We start from the raw sequence: 15,606 nt of genomic DNA, 5'->3' as shown, positions 1-15,606 counted from the left end.
TTATGTACCATTTTTATGTGTATATGTTGTCATATCCCAGCCTAAATTTCTTCCAAGAGAATCCATACTTTGCCATTACAGGCAGCTAAGAGATTGTCAGAACCTTTCTAACATCAACAGCTGACATGGTAAGTTTATAAATGATTTCGTTTTGTTATGGTTTTCACCACTATGCTTTAAAAGGAAAACCTCAGGATGGCTAATCCTCCATCTAAACATTGACTTTACAAAGGCAATGATGAAACATCCAAATGTAGCATATGAATCACCTCAGAGCAGTTAACATAAAAATATATTGTGGAAAATTTACTCTTCAATAAGGAAATTTGTAATATGAAGTTGTATGAAAATCAGCATGAAAAAATGCAAACAAAAGGCAGCAGATGTCTGTGCCTCTCAAAGTCTTCCAAAGATGTGCATTTAGTCTGAGTAAAGCAGGCAGACAATCTGCCATGCTCTGTGTGTATGCCACCAAATAATGAAAAACATCTTGCATCTACTTGTAGAACTTGTATTTCAGTAAGAAGGGCTGCAAAAAAAAAAAAAAGGTTCTGCCCAATAAACTAAGCTACGTTTCATAAAGGTATCACAAAAATTACAAGGAGTCTTTCAAATTGTTTTCCTACAATACAGTAAAAGATGGAAAGGCATCTCCAAAGACAAACAACTTCATTTTGTCTCCATGAACAAGGAAAAGCTTGGAATAATTTAAAATCTGCAGTTTGGCCCTTTTAAAAAGAAAACTTATTTCTAATAGAAGCTAGCATCTGCTTCTGTATTTATCAAGTATCTCCTTCTCCAGATAAACCTTCCTCATCAACAGACCTTTTCATGCATACAAATGGGCTTAGGAATTACAGTTTTCCTACAAAAAAATCAAGATTAAGGTAGCTATTCATTCATATATTGATACCCAGCTATAGAACACCAATTTGACACTTGACTTTCAAACCTCTATTTTGGGAGTCACTCCTTATATCTGCCATTATCATCGGGTAGTTTGGGATGATGTAAGTGGACATGCTCCATGTCTTCCCCACAACAGCCTGATAGGGAAATCAGGGATGTGGTTAGGATCAGTTCTAAAACTTGTGTTGTCAAGCATTTCCCACAAATATCAACCACATGCCTACAGAGCAAGACATCACACAGCCATTTTCAGTTCTCTGCTGCTTTGCATCTCTTTTCCACATGCATCCCATTGAAGCAGGCAGGATATTAAATCTTTTGAAACACTTAATCTTCTCACAACTGAGACTGGATTTCAGTAATAAACACTTGCTATAATTTTTCATCCTTTCGGCCATTATATTTCCAAGAAGCAAGGTCAAGATGGCATTTAATAAAAGGGTTGCTAGATTTGTTTGGTTCTTTCTTCCAAAAGAGAAGCCTTACAGAGGCAAGCAACAAATGGAACAATATGGAATACAGCCAGGATCTTCAGACCTAATACACAATTAAGAGGAATCTGAACACAGGAAAGTTTCCCCTCTAATTCCATCCTGGAGATATATTTGTCCTGTATTAAATCCTTGTCAAGTCGTTGTGAAAAATTTCTTGGAAGAGTTTTCTTTTCATTGGAACTACTTATAACTGTAATGGCTGTAAGGTCAATGAAAATGTTTGAAGTCTACTTTTACTGGTATTTCAAAATATCCAGACGTCTATACTGCAAACAAGGATGCATAAATAAATATATGTGTATTTTTGCCATTGTTGTTCTTGACTACTTGTTTTCTACTGCTCTTTTGATTCTGCCACAGTTATTATCACTGGAGATGTTCCAGCGATGTACCATTAGCTGACTCCCACTGTGGAAATACTCTGGATACTTTTGAAACATAAGAAAACATCTCAAAAAAATCTAATTTTTCTCTTGGTGGATATGAAAAAAACATACTTTTAAATATGAGCACTTTTTCTTCTCATCTCAAACAGTAGTATTTTGTTGAACTGGAATGACAGCAAATCACCAAAGTAAACAAAGTCTAGGAAGCTATTTGAACATTTGATTTACAGCAATCATCTTCGCTGTAACAGGAATGCTGCATCCTCAGCACAAGCTTTCAGGTTCTCTTTCTTCCCTGTGAGGCATAAATTAGGCTTTTCCCTCCATTTCATAGCTGGAGAATTAGATAATACTGACATCCTATAGAAAATGTTAGTGGGTAACTAAAAGCAGAATTTGGCATGATACAGCTCCTTGAGGAGCAGAGAAATGAAGCCTAGGACCTAGAACTGGACTCCTGGCAAGCCTCTCCTAAGGTTAAACCTTGTTGCCTCCCTGGATCACAGTGCTCCCACCGATGTAAATCTGGAGGGGCACCATCCAGGACCCTTCCAGGCACAGCCAATAAAACCGCAAATTCAAGCGTGGGTCAGTGCGAGGACAACAAAGAGCACAAACAAGACTCTGGCCAAGAATCTCAGCTGGGAAAACCAGGCAGAGAATTTGCTTTGGTGGTAAGATGCGTTCAATCTGCTTTAAAATCTTTCTGCATTCTTTTTTTTTTTTCATGGAATGCTAAGAATAATTATGAAGAATTCCCCAACTGACACGCTTTGGTGCAGGTCCAGGGAAGTCAGTAGAGCTATGGAAAATTCAAACCTCTGCAAATCTTTTCAAATGACACCTTTAGTACCCACGCAGGGACCAAGAGAGACCTGTTTTAACAGAGGTGAGATTTTCTAAGAAAAATCAAAAAGGGACTAGTCCTACAGACACATTCATAAAGTGTTTTTTAACACAGAGAAATTTCTGAAGGAAAAGGGCCTAATTTAAAATTAAACACAAGGAGAAGGTTTAATTGCATGTTGAATTAACTTCAAATCCAGAGGAGATTCAGGAATGCAGGTCTGTCTTTATAAAACTTCATGGATAAAGCTCATTGCTGAGGTTATATGACAGCAAAATTTCCATTTCTCTTTAAGAAGTTTTAAAACTAGGAGGAAATATCATGTTAGCTTGCTGTGAAGGGTAACTCTTTCCCTTTCTTCTCATTGACCATATACAGTGAAAAGAACCAGAGCCTGGACTCCTAAAGCAGATTCTGAACAGAAATGTCTGAAAACTGAGAAGTGTCAGATTGTCCCAATTCCCTCTCTCATCCCTAATTTACTGTGCATTGATGAAAGTTAGAAATGTAGGAAACTGAAGTGTGACACTGAGCAGGGCAACACACTTAGAAATAGCATGTTCAGTGTCTTCTGGCTTGCTATTAGACAAGTTAGAAGGTAAGCAGGATAAGGTAGAATAAAAATTAATCCCATGTTCTCTATTTCTAATTACATTCTCAGTTCCATTTTACATTTCTTAATTTTAAAATGAAAAGAGCTTGATATGAATACCTTTGCAAGACAACACTAACCCCCCAAACCCCATTAAATTAAAAACAAACAGAACTCCACAAACAAAACAACAAACAAACCAATAGACAAAACAAAGAAACAAACAAAACAAAGAAGCAAGAAGTCCCAAACCAAACAAACAACAAAAAAGAAAACACAAAACCCCACAATGACCCATTTGCTACAGGCTCCTTATCTCTCCAGGCCTACAGAGAAGCCCAGTAGAATAGACATACACTTTCCTCAGGGAAAACAAAATAAACAAAAAACTCCCTAATAATAAGCTTTAAAAATTCAAATATAAATCAAAACAACCTTCATACAACTGCCTACGCAAACGTATTATTTTGCATACAAGCAGCCCATTAAGTAACATATCAAGAAGTCAATCTGAAACACCACAAGAGTCACAGTCTGAGGCACCACTTGGCCTTAGACTGTCCAGTCCACTGTGAAGACCAACAGCTGGGTTCATCATGCTACAGAATTCCAGAGATCAGCCCAGACTGCCAGCATGGTTTGTCTGCCACTGCTCCTCACTCTTGCCTCAGGAAGCTGCAGTTAAAAGCACAAATTTCCAGTAGGATTAAGCATTTACCAAACAGTAGCTATAGTCCTGGTCCCTCAAGTCTCTTTCTCACTCTCCTCTTCTCAACTACTAAGAACTATCAAAGACCTACCAAAACTTCTGTTGTCACCTGTTTGGTTTTTTTTTTTTTTTCCTCTCCCACAGATGCTGCTTTAAAAATTAAATAATTTTCCCTTTGGCTATTTTTGTTTCAACTATCCAAGGCAATAACCTCTAAACTAAGGGGTTTTGTCAGAATTCCAGAGAGCAATGTTTAGGAAATGACACTGCTATTTTGGTGCAGCTATGATAATAAACTCTTTAGTGAAAATTGAGTATGATAATAACATCTTACTGAATAGGCAAGATGTCTGGTTTACAACATACATTAAACTTGTTGAATGTGATCACAGAAATATTAACATTCCACAGAGACACTGAAACTCTGGACAGGAAGTTATTTACAAACAAAATATGTATCCAATAAAGTTATTTTTTCTCTCTTATATGAAGAATTCTAAGCACACTTTTTTCTGGGTCTACTTTCACAAATTTCTGTATTTTCAGCATTCATCCATTTTTCATGAAATATTATGGTCATACATAATGACCCTATTTTTTCATCCTTTTTCAACACTGTACAGTTATAAGTTATTGGACTTGCAAACTTTATTACAGAGAATTATGTGGTCAGCCTTCCTCCTTGAGGATTGATAATGAAATGATGAAGCAAACATGAACACTGCTATTTTAAACTGGAAGCTAAGCACCAGTAATTTTGCCATAGAAAGAGAAATAATATGCTTGTTAGCCCAGATGGATACTGTCTTGTATTTCTCCAAACTCATGTTCTACAACAACTTGCCATTGACCTATAATAAGCTTATGCATTTTTCAAAAAATGAACTATTTAAAAACTTGGATTATAGCTTAGATTTTGCCTCTCTTTCCCACTTAAAACACTGTGTCTGCCCCACTTCATCTCCCACTCCGTTTGAAAAGGATGGAGAAGAATTCTGTTTAATGTGTTTACTACTGAGTGGCTGCTAAAATTAATACAGTTAATACAAACACTGTGTATTTCACTTCATGTCAATTACAGCACAGGTTGTCAATTAAAACGAATGTGGTTGGAACTTGAAACTAACAAAGAAACTCAGAAGAAATTATTTACAATAGCTGGATGTACACTAAATGCTCGATGGTCTTGTACTTCATTTTTTGAACCAGAATCAGCAATGAAATCAACACAACACAATGGAAAACACTCTTTAAGGGACAAGGATTTTCCAAACACTAAGCTCTGAGATTACTTTACTGTCTAAAACTTAAATTGTTTTTCTCTTCAACTGTTAAACAGAGCTACTCTTGAAGAGATGCAAACAAATTGCTTTCTTTTACTAGGCCAAGAAGAAATCAAGTCAGCACTGTATGGATTCTGCTTTTCATTGTTTCTGCTTACAGTTGGAACCACATAGAAGAACTGGCAAAGCTGAGCAGCAGAGTGACATTTGCTACTGTTAGTTTACAAAAGAAGCCCCTATTAATTTGAAAACTGAAACCTAGCAAACAGAAAATGGACAACACAGAGAAAAAAATCTGAGCAGATTTTGGGGAAAGCTTTTTTTTTTTTTTTTTACTGTAAATCAAAATCAGTTTTGCTTGTTTGAGGTGGTGGGCACAATTAAAAAGAGGAACCCTGGAGTGACCTATGTAGTCTGTATGAGATGTAAGCAACACACAGTGTCCAGAGAAGAGAGAACTGTCTCCCTGTCACTGAATTATGGCAAAGCACAGTGTCATTCCCAACAGCTCCAGCTGGAATGACATGGGTACTGAACACTCAGCTGTGACTCACACATTGAGACAAAAGTTGACTCAGGACTCAGGGTACTGAGGTGGAGGCAAAACCAAACTCAAGATTATGAGAATTCAGCAATGAAATCTCAATGACACCCAAAATCACACGTGCCCCAAATGACCAGCACTGCATAAGAGTGAGTGCAATCTGAAATGAGATCTATCCCAGGTACAGTGCAGCTGCTTATCTGTACATCAACATCAGGTATCCCCCTCACACCTGCTTCATGTGACCTTGTTCCCCACCTACAGTAATTTTCCTTCCTCATATCCAGTGACAGAAAAAGGTCAGCATAGCAAAGGTCTCAAAAACACTCAAAAACATGTTCTTTGTACTGAACAATGTCATTCACAGGAGAATATGGACAATCCTGTCTTACCTGGGATCTCTAACAAGCCTGATCTACTTTTCAACAACTAGTTTAAGTATTTCATGCTCAACTACTTCCCAAAAACTCTTTGCTATGACAAGCAATGCAGGCAATCTGAGCAGAGAAAGGACTGAAAGGGAAATTTAAATATCTGCCTGTAAGTTGTCTCTCCTGCCTCTACACAGACACACTTTACAGAGAGGGACAGAGAGGGAGAGAGATTTTCCAGACTGAGGAAGGAAGGAAGGGGAGAGGCTGTCAAGGGAAGATGCATCAATGCCTGTAGCTTAGGTCCAAGTCTAGTTGGGAGAACAGGAATCCTCCCAGGGGTGCATGCGTGTGGGTTGTTGTCTGATTTTGGCTGATGTTTTGTTTTTATGAGTTCAACTTAAACAGAAGCTTGGAATCATTTAAATTATACTTCTTTGGGGAGTGATTACCTCCCTTCTGTCACACACATATCTGACACACAAACCACGACCAAGATGGAATTTTTGTCTTTTATGGCTACATCAGTTATTTTTTCTGCTTGCTCCATGCCCCTGGGTGTTTTGTCCTTTCTCTTCACTGCTGCTCCATATCTTTATCCTTCCATTCCTGCCTTTTCTGTCTTGCCTGTTTTGTCTGCAATCAGTACAGCACAACTCAGCTCAATGGGTGTCTACCACAATGGGAGCAGTAATACAAGTATTAATAACATCCTGCTGTTAGCAGGAGAGACTACAATCACTTTTTAAGGACAAAACAGCCTGACCTTAGGGAACATATACAATACTTAGGATAATTACAAACGTCATGTTCCCTTTGGCGGCCTATTTTTATTACCTATTTCGTATTAGCCATGGGAGGCCCTGGGGCTACTATTTTGTTTGTCTGGAGTCTCTGAGCTAGATGACATGGCCAGGAAAGTCAGTTCATATTTAACCCTATATTCTGTAGATGAAAACCATAATGCAAAGCACCTGGGTTTCATTATCAATCAATCCACCAAGCAGGGCACTCATCATAAAGCTCTCAGCTCACCAGTTCTAAAATTCTCCAAACTACTTTGATGTGAACATCAAAAACTCCTGGACTACGTGAACAACAACTTGCCTGACCTCATCCTTTAATTAGCACATCGTACCTGAGAGCACCACTCACAGTAATTATGCAACATTCTTTAGGACCGTTAATTAAATTGTTTCATTTTGGAGTGAATTAGCTGTACAGAGGAGACGCTGCATGGGAAATCCACAGGAACACCATGTTTTGCTGCAGGAGTCTCTGCTGCAGCAGAGTATCACCCACATCTGCTGAGATCTCAGGTGTCCCTAATGTCACCAAAAATCCAGAAAAAATTTGATTTCTTATTCTTAGTACCAGAGACAGAAAAGTGACAGAGAAAATCATGGCTATCCAAATGTGGTTTGGAAGACTAAAGACAACTGTGTGATGTTGCTATTACCTTTGACCAGCAGATATTCACAAGATGTCTCAGTAGCTCTGAGCAATCTGTTCTTTTGGCAATCACAGCAAAGAAAAATGAATGAAACTCAGGACTGAATGCAGTCAGAACCATACAACTTGAGGGTGCTACTTCCAAAGTAACAGTGAGAAAAAATATCTATGAAAGATAGGAAGAATGTCTTCGCACCATTGTAGCATACACTGTTTTGTAAAAAAATTACTGTATTGAAGAAGATTTAATTCATAGATACGTACAAGGCTCTACTGGTGAGGGCAATTCCCTGGAAGATTTTTTTTCTAAAATGTGCATTTTTTCTAAAATGTGTATATATGTATATTCTGTACATTTAGTTTTCTGAAACCAATATAAAATATGAAATCATATTCTCTCTAAACTTTCAGCAAAATTCTACTGTGTAGTGCAGTTCCCTTAAAGATAACTGGAGATTAGGCAATAGTTTGCTCTAATCAGGTTAGTTTCTTGTTTAACTGTTATATTATAATATATCACTTGGGGCTCTTTCAATGATATGGAACAGTCAGCAAAACTTCAGAGAGGAAATGCAAAAGCACCTATAAAAAAGAAATTTATGAAAACTAAAGTCAGAAGATAAGATGACCAAAGATTATCCCTGCTTATTCCAGCTGAAAGCTCCAAAACTATATACAGCAATTTTTCTCTCATGTTGGAAAGCTCTGCTACATGCTCACTGAGAATCTGGGAACCAGAAATTGCATATGGTCCCCAAGGGCATATTAGTGAAAGTGCTGCTCTTTGTGAAACAGCTACAATCCAACTTACTTGCAATTACTTTTATCTTTTAAGAATGTGCAAAATGATACAGTTTATAAAAATAGTAGGCTTCACCAGCAGTATCAGCATTGAAGAGGGTAAAAAGAAATACTTTTTGAGGCATGTGATCTCTGTTTAGCACCAGAACAAAGTAGGGTAAAAATATATATACATTCTCTTTCATAATAAATTTGAATTGTCTTTTTGTTATGAAGTGTAAAACAAATTTTTACAGCATAATTTGGAAATCTGAAGTGTTAGAAGAGCCTATGCAAAATACTTGTAGCTGCTAACTACGAGATGAGGAAACTGACAACCTAAACTGAAATGTGTTTGTCCTATTTAAAAGACCTTGCTTGCAAAATACTTGGAAAAAAGTTACAGATTAAGTTCTAAGCCAAGATTTACGTCCCGCAACATGGGGCTTGTTTGAGAGAGATATATGTAAAGATTTGGTTCATCTTTACGAAGATTTCACCATCCTTAGCTATAATTGTTCTGCCCAGCACCCTGATTCTAAATTATTTACTCCTTGCTGGTCCTGCAGAAGGAAGGACCAGGTGCAGTCTCCATCACTATACACACAAAATTAGGATATAACACATCCTTGCACACTTCATTTTCAGTAAAAAATGCAGGAGACTACTTATGGTGATGTCAGAGAAAGATGGATAATTTCTCTTACCATGTCAATAATCTATTTGTTTTTAAAATAATCAGTTTTGTCAACTAATTTAGAGTAACAGTTTCATCTGAATAAAGGAAAAAACCCAAAATCTTCTCTTTGCCCATGAAGGCAATGGCTAAAATGTCCTTCTCAGCTGTGCAGATCCAGATACAAATTTTCATCTGCCTGATTTAAGCTTGCTCGTTTCCTAAGCTTAGCATTTTATAAAAATTTTCTGAGGCGGAGCAAGACTATTTCTTTCATGTCAACTTACAACAATATTTAAGTGTCTAGTAGGCCAAGAGATGAGCACAGTCAGGCAATAAAAATATTTTCATTTTCCAACATTTCATGCCTGAATCTTCCTACAACTTCTAACAGCTTCCCATTAGCAAATGTTTTTTTAAGTATGTATATTGTATAATTCTGAATAATTCACTACATTCCCTAAATGCTAACTGAATAAAATATTTAGCCCTCCTAATATACAACAGTTACTCTGGCAATCAAATTTGCTGGTTTTTAAAAAGGGAGAAAATCCAATTAATAAATTGTACCAGATTAGATGTTGATCCTCTTGAACTTGGAAATTACAAAACCACTACCACTCCTTTACAGGAACACAGCTCCACAATCAGGATGGAGCAAGGGGATGCCTGTCCCAAATGCTGCTTTTTCTTCAGGACCAGTGCAACAACATACAGAAGCACTGTTTAAAATGGAAATGAAGGAAGGACTGCAGTCAAAAGGAGTGCTGCAAGGATGCACAAACTGAATTGTCACAGCCACTGGAGAAAAATGCAATATTTGTGCAATTTTTCATGCCAATGAAGTATTTAGAAGTCTGTCTAAGAGTGAAACATATTAACGTCACATCCAAATAACTGGAGAAGACAGTAACAGGAGACTGGGGATTCATACTCTCATGCTGCCCAAATTTCCTAAAATTCAATGAATTTTTTAATACAGAAGGAATACAAAGTCTTACTGGGCCAGAAATTCTTCTCTATACCTACCTGATGGGGACATTAGTACTGGGTACTTTGTGCAGTTGCATACAAGAATTTAGATGAGATTTCCACTGAAAAGATTTTGTAAAAGCTCCCTCTGCTTTTTGCATCTGTTCCTCTGTACTTTTATGAAGACAAATACAGAGGACATGTTAAAAAAAAAACACCAAACAAAACACCAAGGGCCAGACTGCACACATTCAAAAGAAAAAAAAATGCATCTGATTGTGTACGTGGTTGCTATGACCACAGGGAAAAACGCCAATGTATTCTCAGTGCTTGGCCCCTCTTCTGGCTTGGCCCTCCACTTGGATCATGAGTAAATCTGGTTAAAAAAAATCGTGAGTATATCTGGTTAAAAAAATAAGATCAAGAAATACTTTTTGTGATGAAAAGATGCTATTTTTATTGAAGTGCTCTAAAAACATGCTGATTTTCATGACAAATTCCAGCAGGAGAAATAAAAGGATGAAATTACTTTCCATCGAGCTTTTTCAAGAATTTTGACGTGTAACTTCATATTTCTTATTTTATTTAACTAATTGCACAACAGATCATTAGTAGTGCATGTTGCCTTATGCCTGATGTGTTATGATATAATGTTACAATAAATTTTGTGTCAGTTTGTATAATTTCTACACAAAAGGTACTTTGATCTAGAAAAGAAGCTAGATGTGACAGCTAATAGTAAATAGAAGCTGACATTAACTATCCCTTTATCTACCTCTAACAATGTATATAAATTACATAACTTTTGCCATTATGAAATACTGTGGAAAAGATGTCTAGAAAGATTAAAAAAATGAAGTGTTGTAAGAATAAATTCTAGAACATCAAAATCAAGTTTATCTGAAACCTGGAATGAAAGCTCCTAAAAGCCACAGCTGAGTTTCCACCAAGCTGAAGTTCTTTAAGTGTTGTCATTCCAGAGATGAAAACTGAATCCTTAAGCTCCTGAATGTCCTACGAAACAAAATCTGCCTTGAGGCACCACAGGATTAGTCAACACTTGCAAGTTTCCTGTCGTCTTTTTAAGAACCTCAACCTCGAAATATTAATGAATCTTACATTAAAATGTGTTCAGCCAAGGGTAATCCCACATGCCCGCTGAGAGCACACCTTGCTATGGAGCAATGGGGGTGCTGTTCTGCCCCTGGGTTTCAGCACCTCAGGTGGAGGATGCTGCAGGTCCGTGCCAGAGCATGGCACAGCTCAGAGGAGCAGGACTGCCAGCACACTGCAGCTCAGGTATGTGCTCGGTGCAGAGCTGCTCTGCTGAGCAGAGTTGCTCCCTCTCAGAGTTGCTGCTCTGCTCTTGTGCATGGACATCATGAAAGAGACCTCACAGGGTGGGGAATGGAGCCCTCTCCCAAGCCTAAATGTTAAACCTTAAAAATACATGATTACACAGAATCTTTTTTTTCTTTTTTAAAGCACAGGAGACTTGAAAGTCATAGATACAGAAAATGTTTGAACTAAAACAAGAGTTTTTGAACATAACCAAGAGTTCAATGCAGCAATTTGGAAATTCTCATCCACACAGATTGTGCTGATTTGGGACAGTGAATATTGCTTGGGATTGTGCAGAGAGAGAGCTGGGGAGGGAGGGAGGCTTGTCACAACCAGAGCCCAAAGGTCAGAAATACCTCAGGAGGGAAGAAAGCACAAGTGGGACTTGGCAGCTGGGCAGAGTCCTGCTTTCCTTGCCCAGTGGAGCCTGTGTAGTCCACCTCTGTCACACACAAAGGAGAACCACTTTCCTCCAATGGATTTTGGAATATGTGCAAAGGAGGAGGATGGTCATGTGTGTGCTGCCTTATGCAGCTCCAATTCTAGCTTCTTCATTCAGTAACTCCCCACTCAGAACAGTTTTGTCCACTTCAGTGCTCTGCCCTCAAACCAGAGAAATGCTGCAGGTTCAACCAAGTACCTGCAAAAGCTTCCCTGCAAAACCTACAGACTGTCCCTCTCCAAAGGGTGTTGCCACTGGGTGATACAGAGCTGCTTGTAAGAGGGCTGTGCCTCACCTTTGCATGCAGAGGAGAGAGAGAAGATAAAGGATTCAGGGAAGGGTGATCTCCATTCCCTGCAGAGCCCTTCCCAGGCGCTGGGAGGAAGCTAATGCTGCTAAGAACTGGGCAGAGCAGGACACTGTCCCAGGTGGCTGTGGCTGCTGGAAGGGCATGAGCAAGCCTGAGAGCATAGGAGAGGGACAACACTTCTGCACCATGTGTCTGCAGCTCTTTGGAACTAATGCCAAATGGAAGAGATGGACAATCTTTGTAACATTTCCTACATGTATTACCATATTTTTGGTATACAGAAGTGGCTCCCTGCCACATGCGAGCACAGACACAGGCAGAGCACAGTTGCCTCCACAAAGCAACCTCTCACAAAGAAGCAGCTTTCATACATGAAACATCTCATCTGTGGGGACGAGGTTAACCCGAGGGCATCAGTGAAGGGATACGTGTTTGCTCATACCTCATGTACAGCTCTTCAAAAATGCACATCCACTGTCAACTGCTCTGGACAGCTGTCATCATTAAAACAGACGATGTTTCTCAAACACACAGCCGAAAAATGAAAATTCATGACTAGATTCATCTTACTTAATTTGAGAGGCCTCTGCCGAATTTCTTCCCCAGAGCTGGTTGATGAAGAATTTTCTAATTCTGAGAGTGTGATTCATCTACCTAACTTAAGATATCATTTGTGTGGCACAAATCCAGAAGATCTCACTGATTATCCTGCAACTGATGCAGCTGTGTCTCCAATGTGGTTCCGGATACCCAGGAAGCCTCTCTCACCTACCAAAACCTGTCGATGGCTCCGGTACAGCAATGAGAACCACACGCGCCCTCTCTCCAGCGATGTCTCGGAGGTGACGTTTACAGCGAGTTATCGAAACCCTTCCCGGGGACAACTGCAGGACTTGCCAGGGGAGATGCGGGAGGGATGTGACCGAGTTACCTGCTCCGCGATCCGCGGGGTAGTGGGAACGCCGGGGCGGGCGGGCACAGAGCAGGGGGGAGACAAACAGCTGCCACAGCTGCCGTCCCTGCGCCTGACACACACACTCGTGTGTCCCCTGCTGCCTTCCCGGCGGGCAGCGAGTCCCCAGTGGCGGACACGAGTGAGCCTCGCGCCTCCTCTGCCCCCCGTCCTCCGCGGCCGCGGCGCTCACCTGAAGCAGGTGGTGAGCTCTCCCGTGGACTTCAGGCAGGGGTACCGGGTGGTGGCGATTTTGTTCTCGGAGCAGACCTCCCTGCAAGGCGGGGTGTCAGAGTATTAAAAAAAACCCCAAAAGGTAGGAAAAAGAAAAATAAGGTGGTGGATGGGGAGGAAACGCACAGAAGCAGCCTCGCCATCGCAACACCCACCTGTCGCCGTCCTGCGGCTCCTCTCGGTAGGTCCAGGCGTGTCCCAGCGCCAGGAGCAGCAGCAGCCGGAGCGGGGCCAGGCTGCCGGCCGGCCGCCCCATCGGGCCGTCGCTCCCCTCCGCGCCGCGCCGGCTCTGCCCGCCCCGGCCGGCGGCGGGGCTGCGCCGACCCGCGCTCCTCCCGCCCCGCCGCGGGGCCGCCCCCCGCCGCCGACAGATGTGCCCGCGGGGAGGGGCCGCGCGCGCCCAGATGTGCCGGCAGATGCTGCCCCGCGGCGGGGCGGCGGCCAGATGTGGCAGGGTCGCGGCAGATGTGCGGTGGGAGTGAGGGGAAATCAACACACAGCCCTGCAAAGCCACGCTCCGCTCCCGACCCCCCAGCTGAGGACAACACGGGGAAGAGGGGGAGGAGGGTGCCCGTCCCAGGGTGAGGGGGACGGAAAGCGGTGGAAAGGTCCGAAGCGGCGGGGGTGATCAGCGGCTCTCGGTGCACCGCCGCTGATGCTTTCCAGATTCGGCTTTATCTCAAATCTCTTCCCCAAAGGAGCAGAGCAGTTCAAAGCATCTTGCTGTGACGGCTGTTTATCCTTGTGTACAGCTGCCACTTCTCCACCATTCATAAAGACGGAGATAATTGACATCAGACTCTGATAAAGCAGCGCATCAGGTCTGGCCCGTTGTACCATATCCTGTTTTCACCGTTAAAATGCTTGGGACCGGGGAGCGAACCTGCAAAACGACTGTGCCTTTGCAAAGTGTTGGGAAAATGCACTGGCTTTGATCACCACGTAACTTCCTACAAGTACCAGAAGCTCCAGGGACATGACAAGATGCAAACCAGCCTTTCTAGCACTTTCACCTGCAATATAAAAGACCTCATTTTGCAGCCAGAAAAATCAGGGAAATGTGAGCAACGCTTTGTACTCATATATCATTACAGCCAGAAAAGTCAGGATTATGCAAGGAACTGTAATTCCTCTGTTAAAACGGCACAGGAGTAATAAATGGTGTAAGATCAGAGCAACACACTTCTATTTTTCCCCCTGCCACAGGCAACATTTAAACGAGTTATTTCATCATTCTGTGCCTCAGTTTCCCATGTCTCTAAGAGGAAGTTCCTGATAACAAAATAAGTAAATAAACAATGCAGATCCCCATATATGAATCAGCTATGATTAAGCTGTTGATCCCTTTGGTATGTTGTCCAGTACCCAGAAAAAACCTAACGATAGATGAAATGGGAAACTGTGGGTTTTTTCAGAAGTTTTTCCTGACTTGCACATCATCCACTGCCACCACAGTCTGCTGCCTGTTCTGTGAACTGCCAGCTTCAAGGTATTTCTTTCCTCTAGGCAACCCTGCACATTGTCTCTACTCCAGTGCTCAGTTAAGCAAAGGAGTGCTGCATGGCAGACTTTTTTTCCCCATTTGTTTTGTCTTTTGCTCTCAAGAGGATGTTTCAGATGTTTATTCTGTCATAATTACTTCTTTTTCCTTTACACAAATGAATAAGCAAAGACAAGACTTGCTGTCTTGAAGCCAGAGAAAGCTGTGGGTCTTTCTCACAGGGCTAAGCCCTCATCTCTTCCAGGCAGCCTCTGCTGATTTGGAGATAACAGGAAGAAAAGCAGGACCCGGGTGCTTGGACCCAGGAGCTCAGGAGACACCTGTCTCCACATCATGTTCCTTACCCTTCCACTCAAAGCAGAAAGTATCCAGTGGCAAGGTCTGAAATGAAGATAGGTTTGCACTGCTGTAACCCCTGTGATGTCTGTCTATAGATAACAAAGGATTTAATTTAACACATTCCAGAAGTAGTCAGCAACCCTCTCAAAACACTCCTTTTTAAAAAGAGATTGAATCCTAGAGCACAGAGCTGAAATCCTTTGGATGATTTCCAGCCCAGACCCAACTGTCATGAATGCAGAAGGACTTTGATTTCAAAAGGCCTATATATAGGCCTGGCGTAAGTATGCTTCCAAAAAGGTGGGTTTTTTCCCCGAACTTTTGCCGCTCAGTGCAGATCTGATTCACTACCTAAGCTACTTAACTTGCCTTTTCTTTAATCCTTGCCACTCACATAGCACAGTATCAACACACTGCTATATTTTTAATTAAAAAATATTATATTAGCTTAAATATGTATTTATTTAACCCA

At 41.0% G+C, this 15,606-nt stretch overlaps 1 protein-coding gene across 2 annotated transcripts in view; it reads right to left on the bottom strand.

Annotated features, from left to right (window-relative positions):
• The window catches only part of CCBE1 (collagen and calcium binding EGF domains 1), a 96,382-nt gene extending 82,818 nt beyond the window's left edge, over nucleotides 1-13,564 (bottom strand). For both annotated transcript variants that reach the window (XM_083883224.1, XM_083883225.1), the window contains exons 1-2: nucleotides 13,450-13,564; nucleotides 13,254-13,334 (exon numbers count right to left, since the gene is read on the bottom strand). In XM_083883224.1, the coding sequence (XP_083739350.1) occupies nucleotides 13,254-13,334; nucleotides 13,450-13,550 (182 nt within the window). In that variant the 5' untranslated portion in view covers nucleotides 13,551-13,564. The remainder of the gene's footprint in view (nucleotides 1-13,253; nucleotides 13,335-13,449) is intronic.
• Between the last annotated feature and the right edge of the window lie 2,042 nt (nucleotides 13,565-15,606).

Source organism: Zosterops lateralis, assembly GCF_965231275.1.
Source record: "Zosterops lateralis genome assembly, chromosome: Z".
In the NCBI taxonomy this organism is placed as follows: domain Eukaryota; kingdom Metazoa; phylum Chordata; class Aves; order Passeriformes; family Zosteropidae; genus Zosterops; species Zosterops lateralis.
This window is presented reverse-complemented; position numbering and strand designations above follow the sequence as displayed.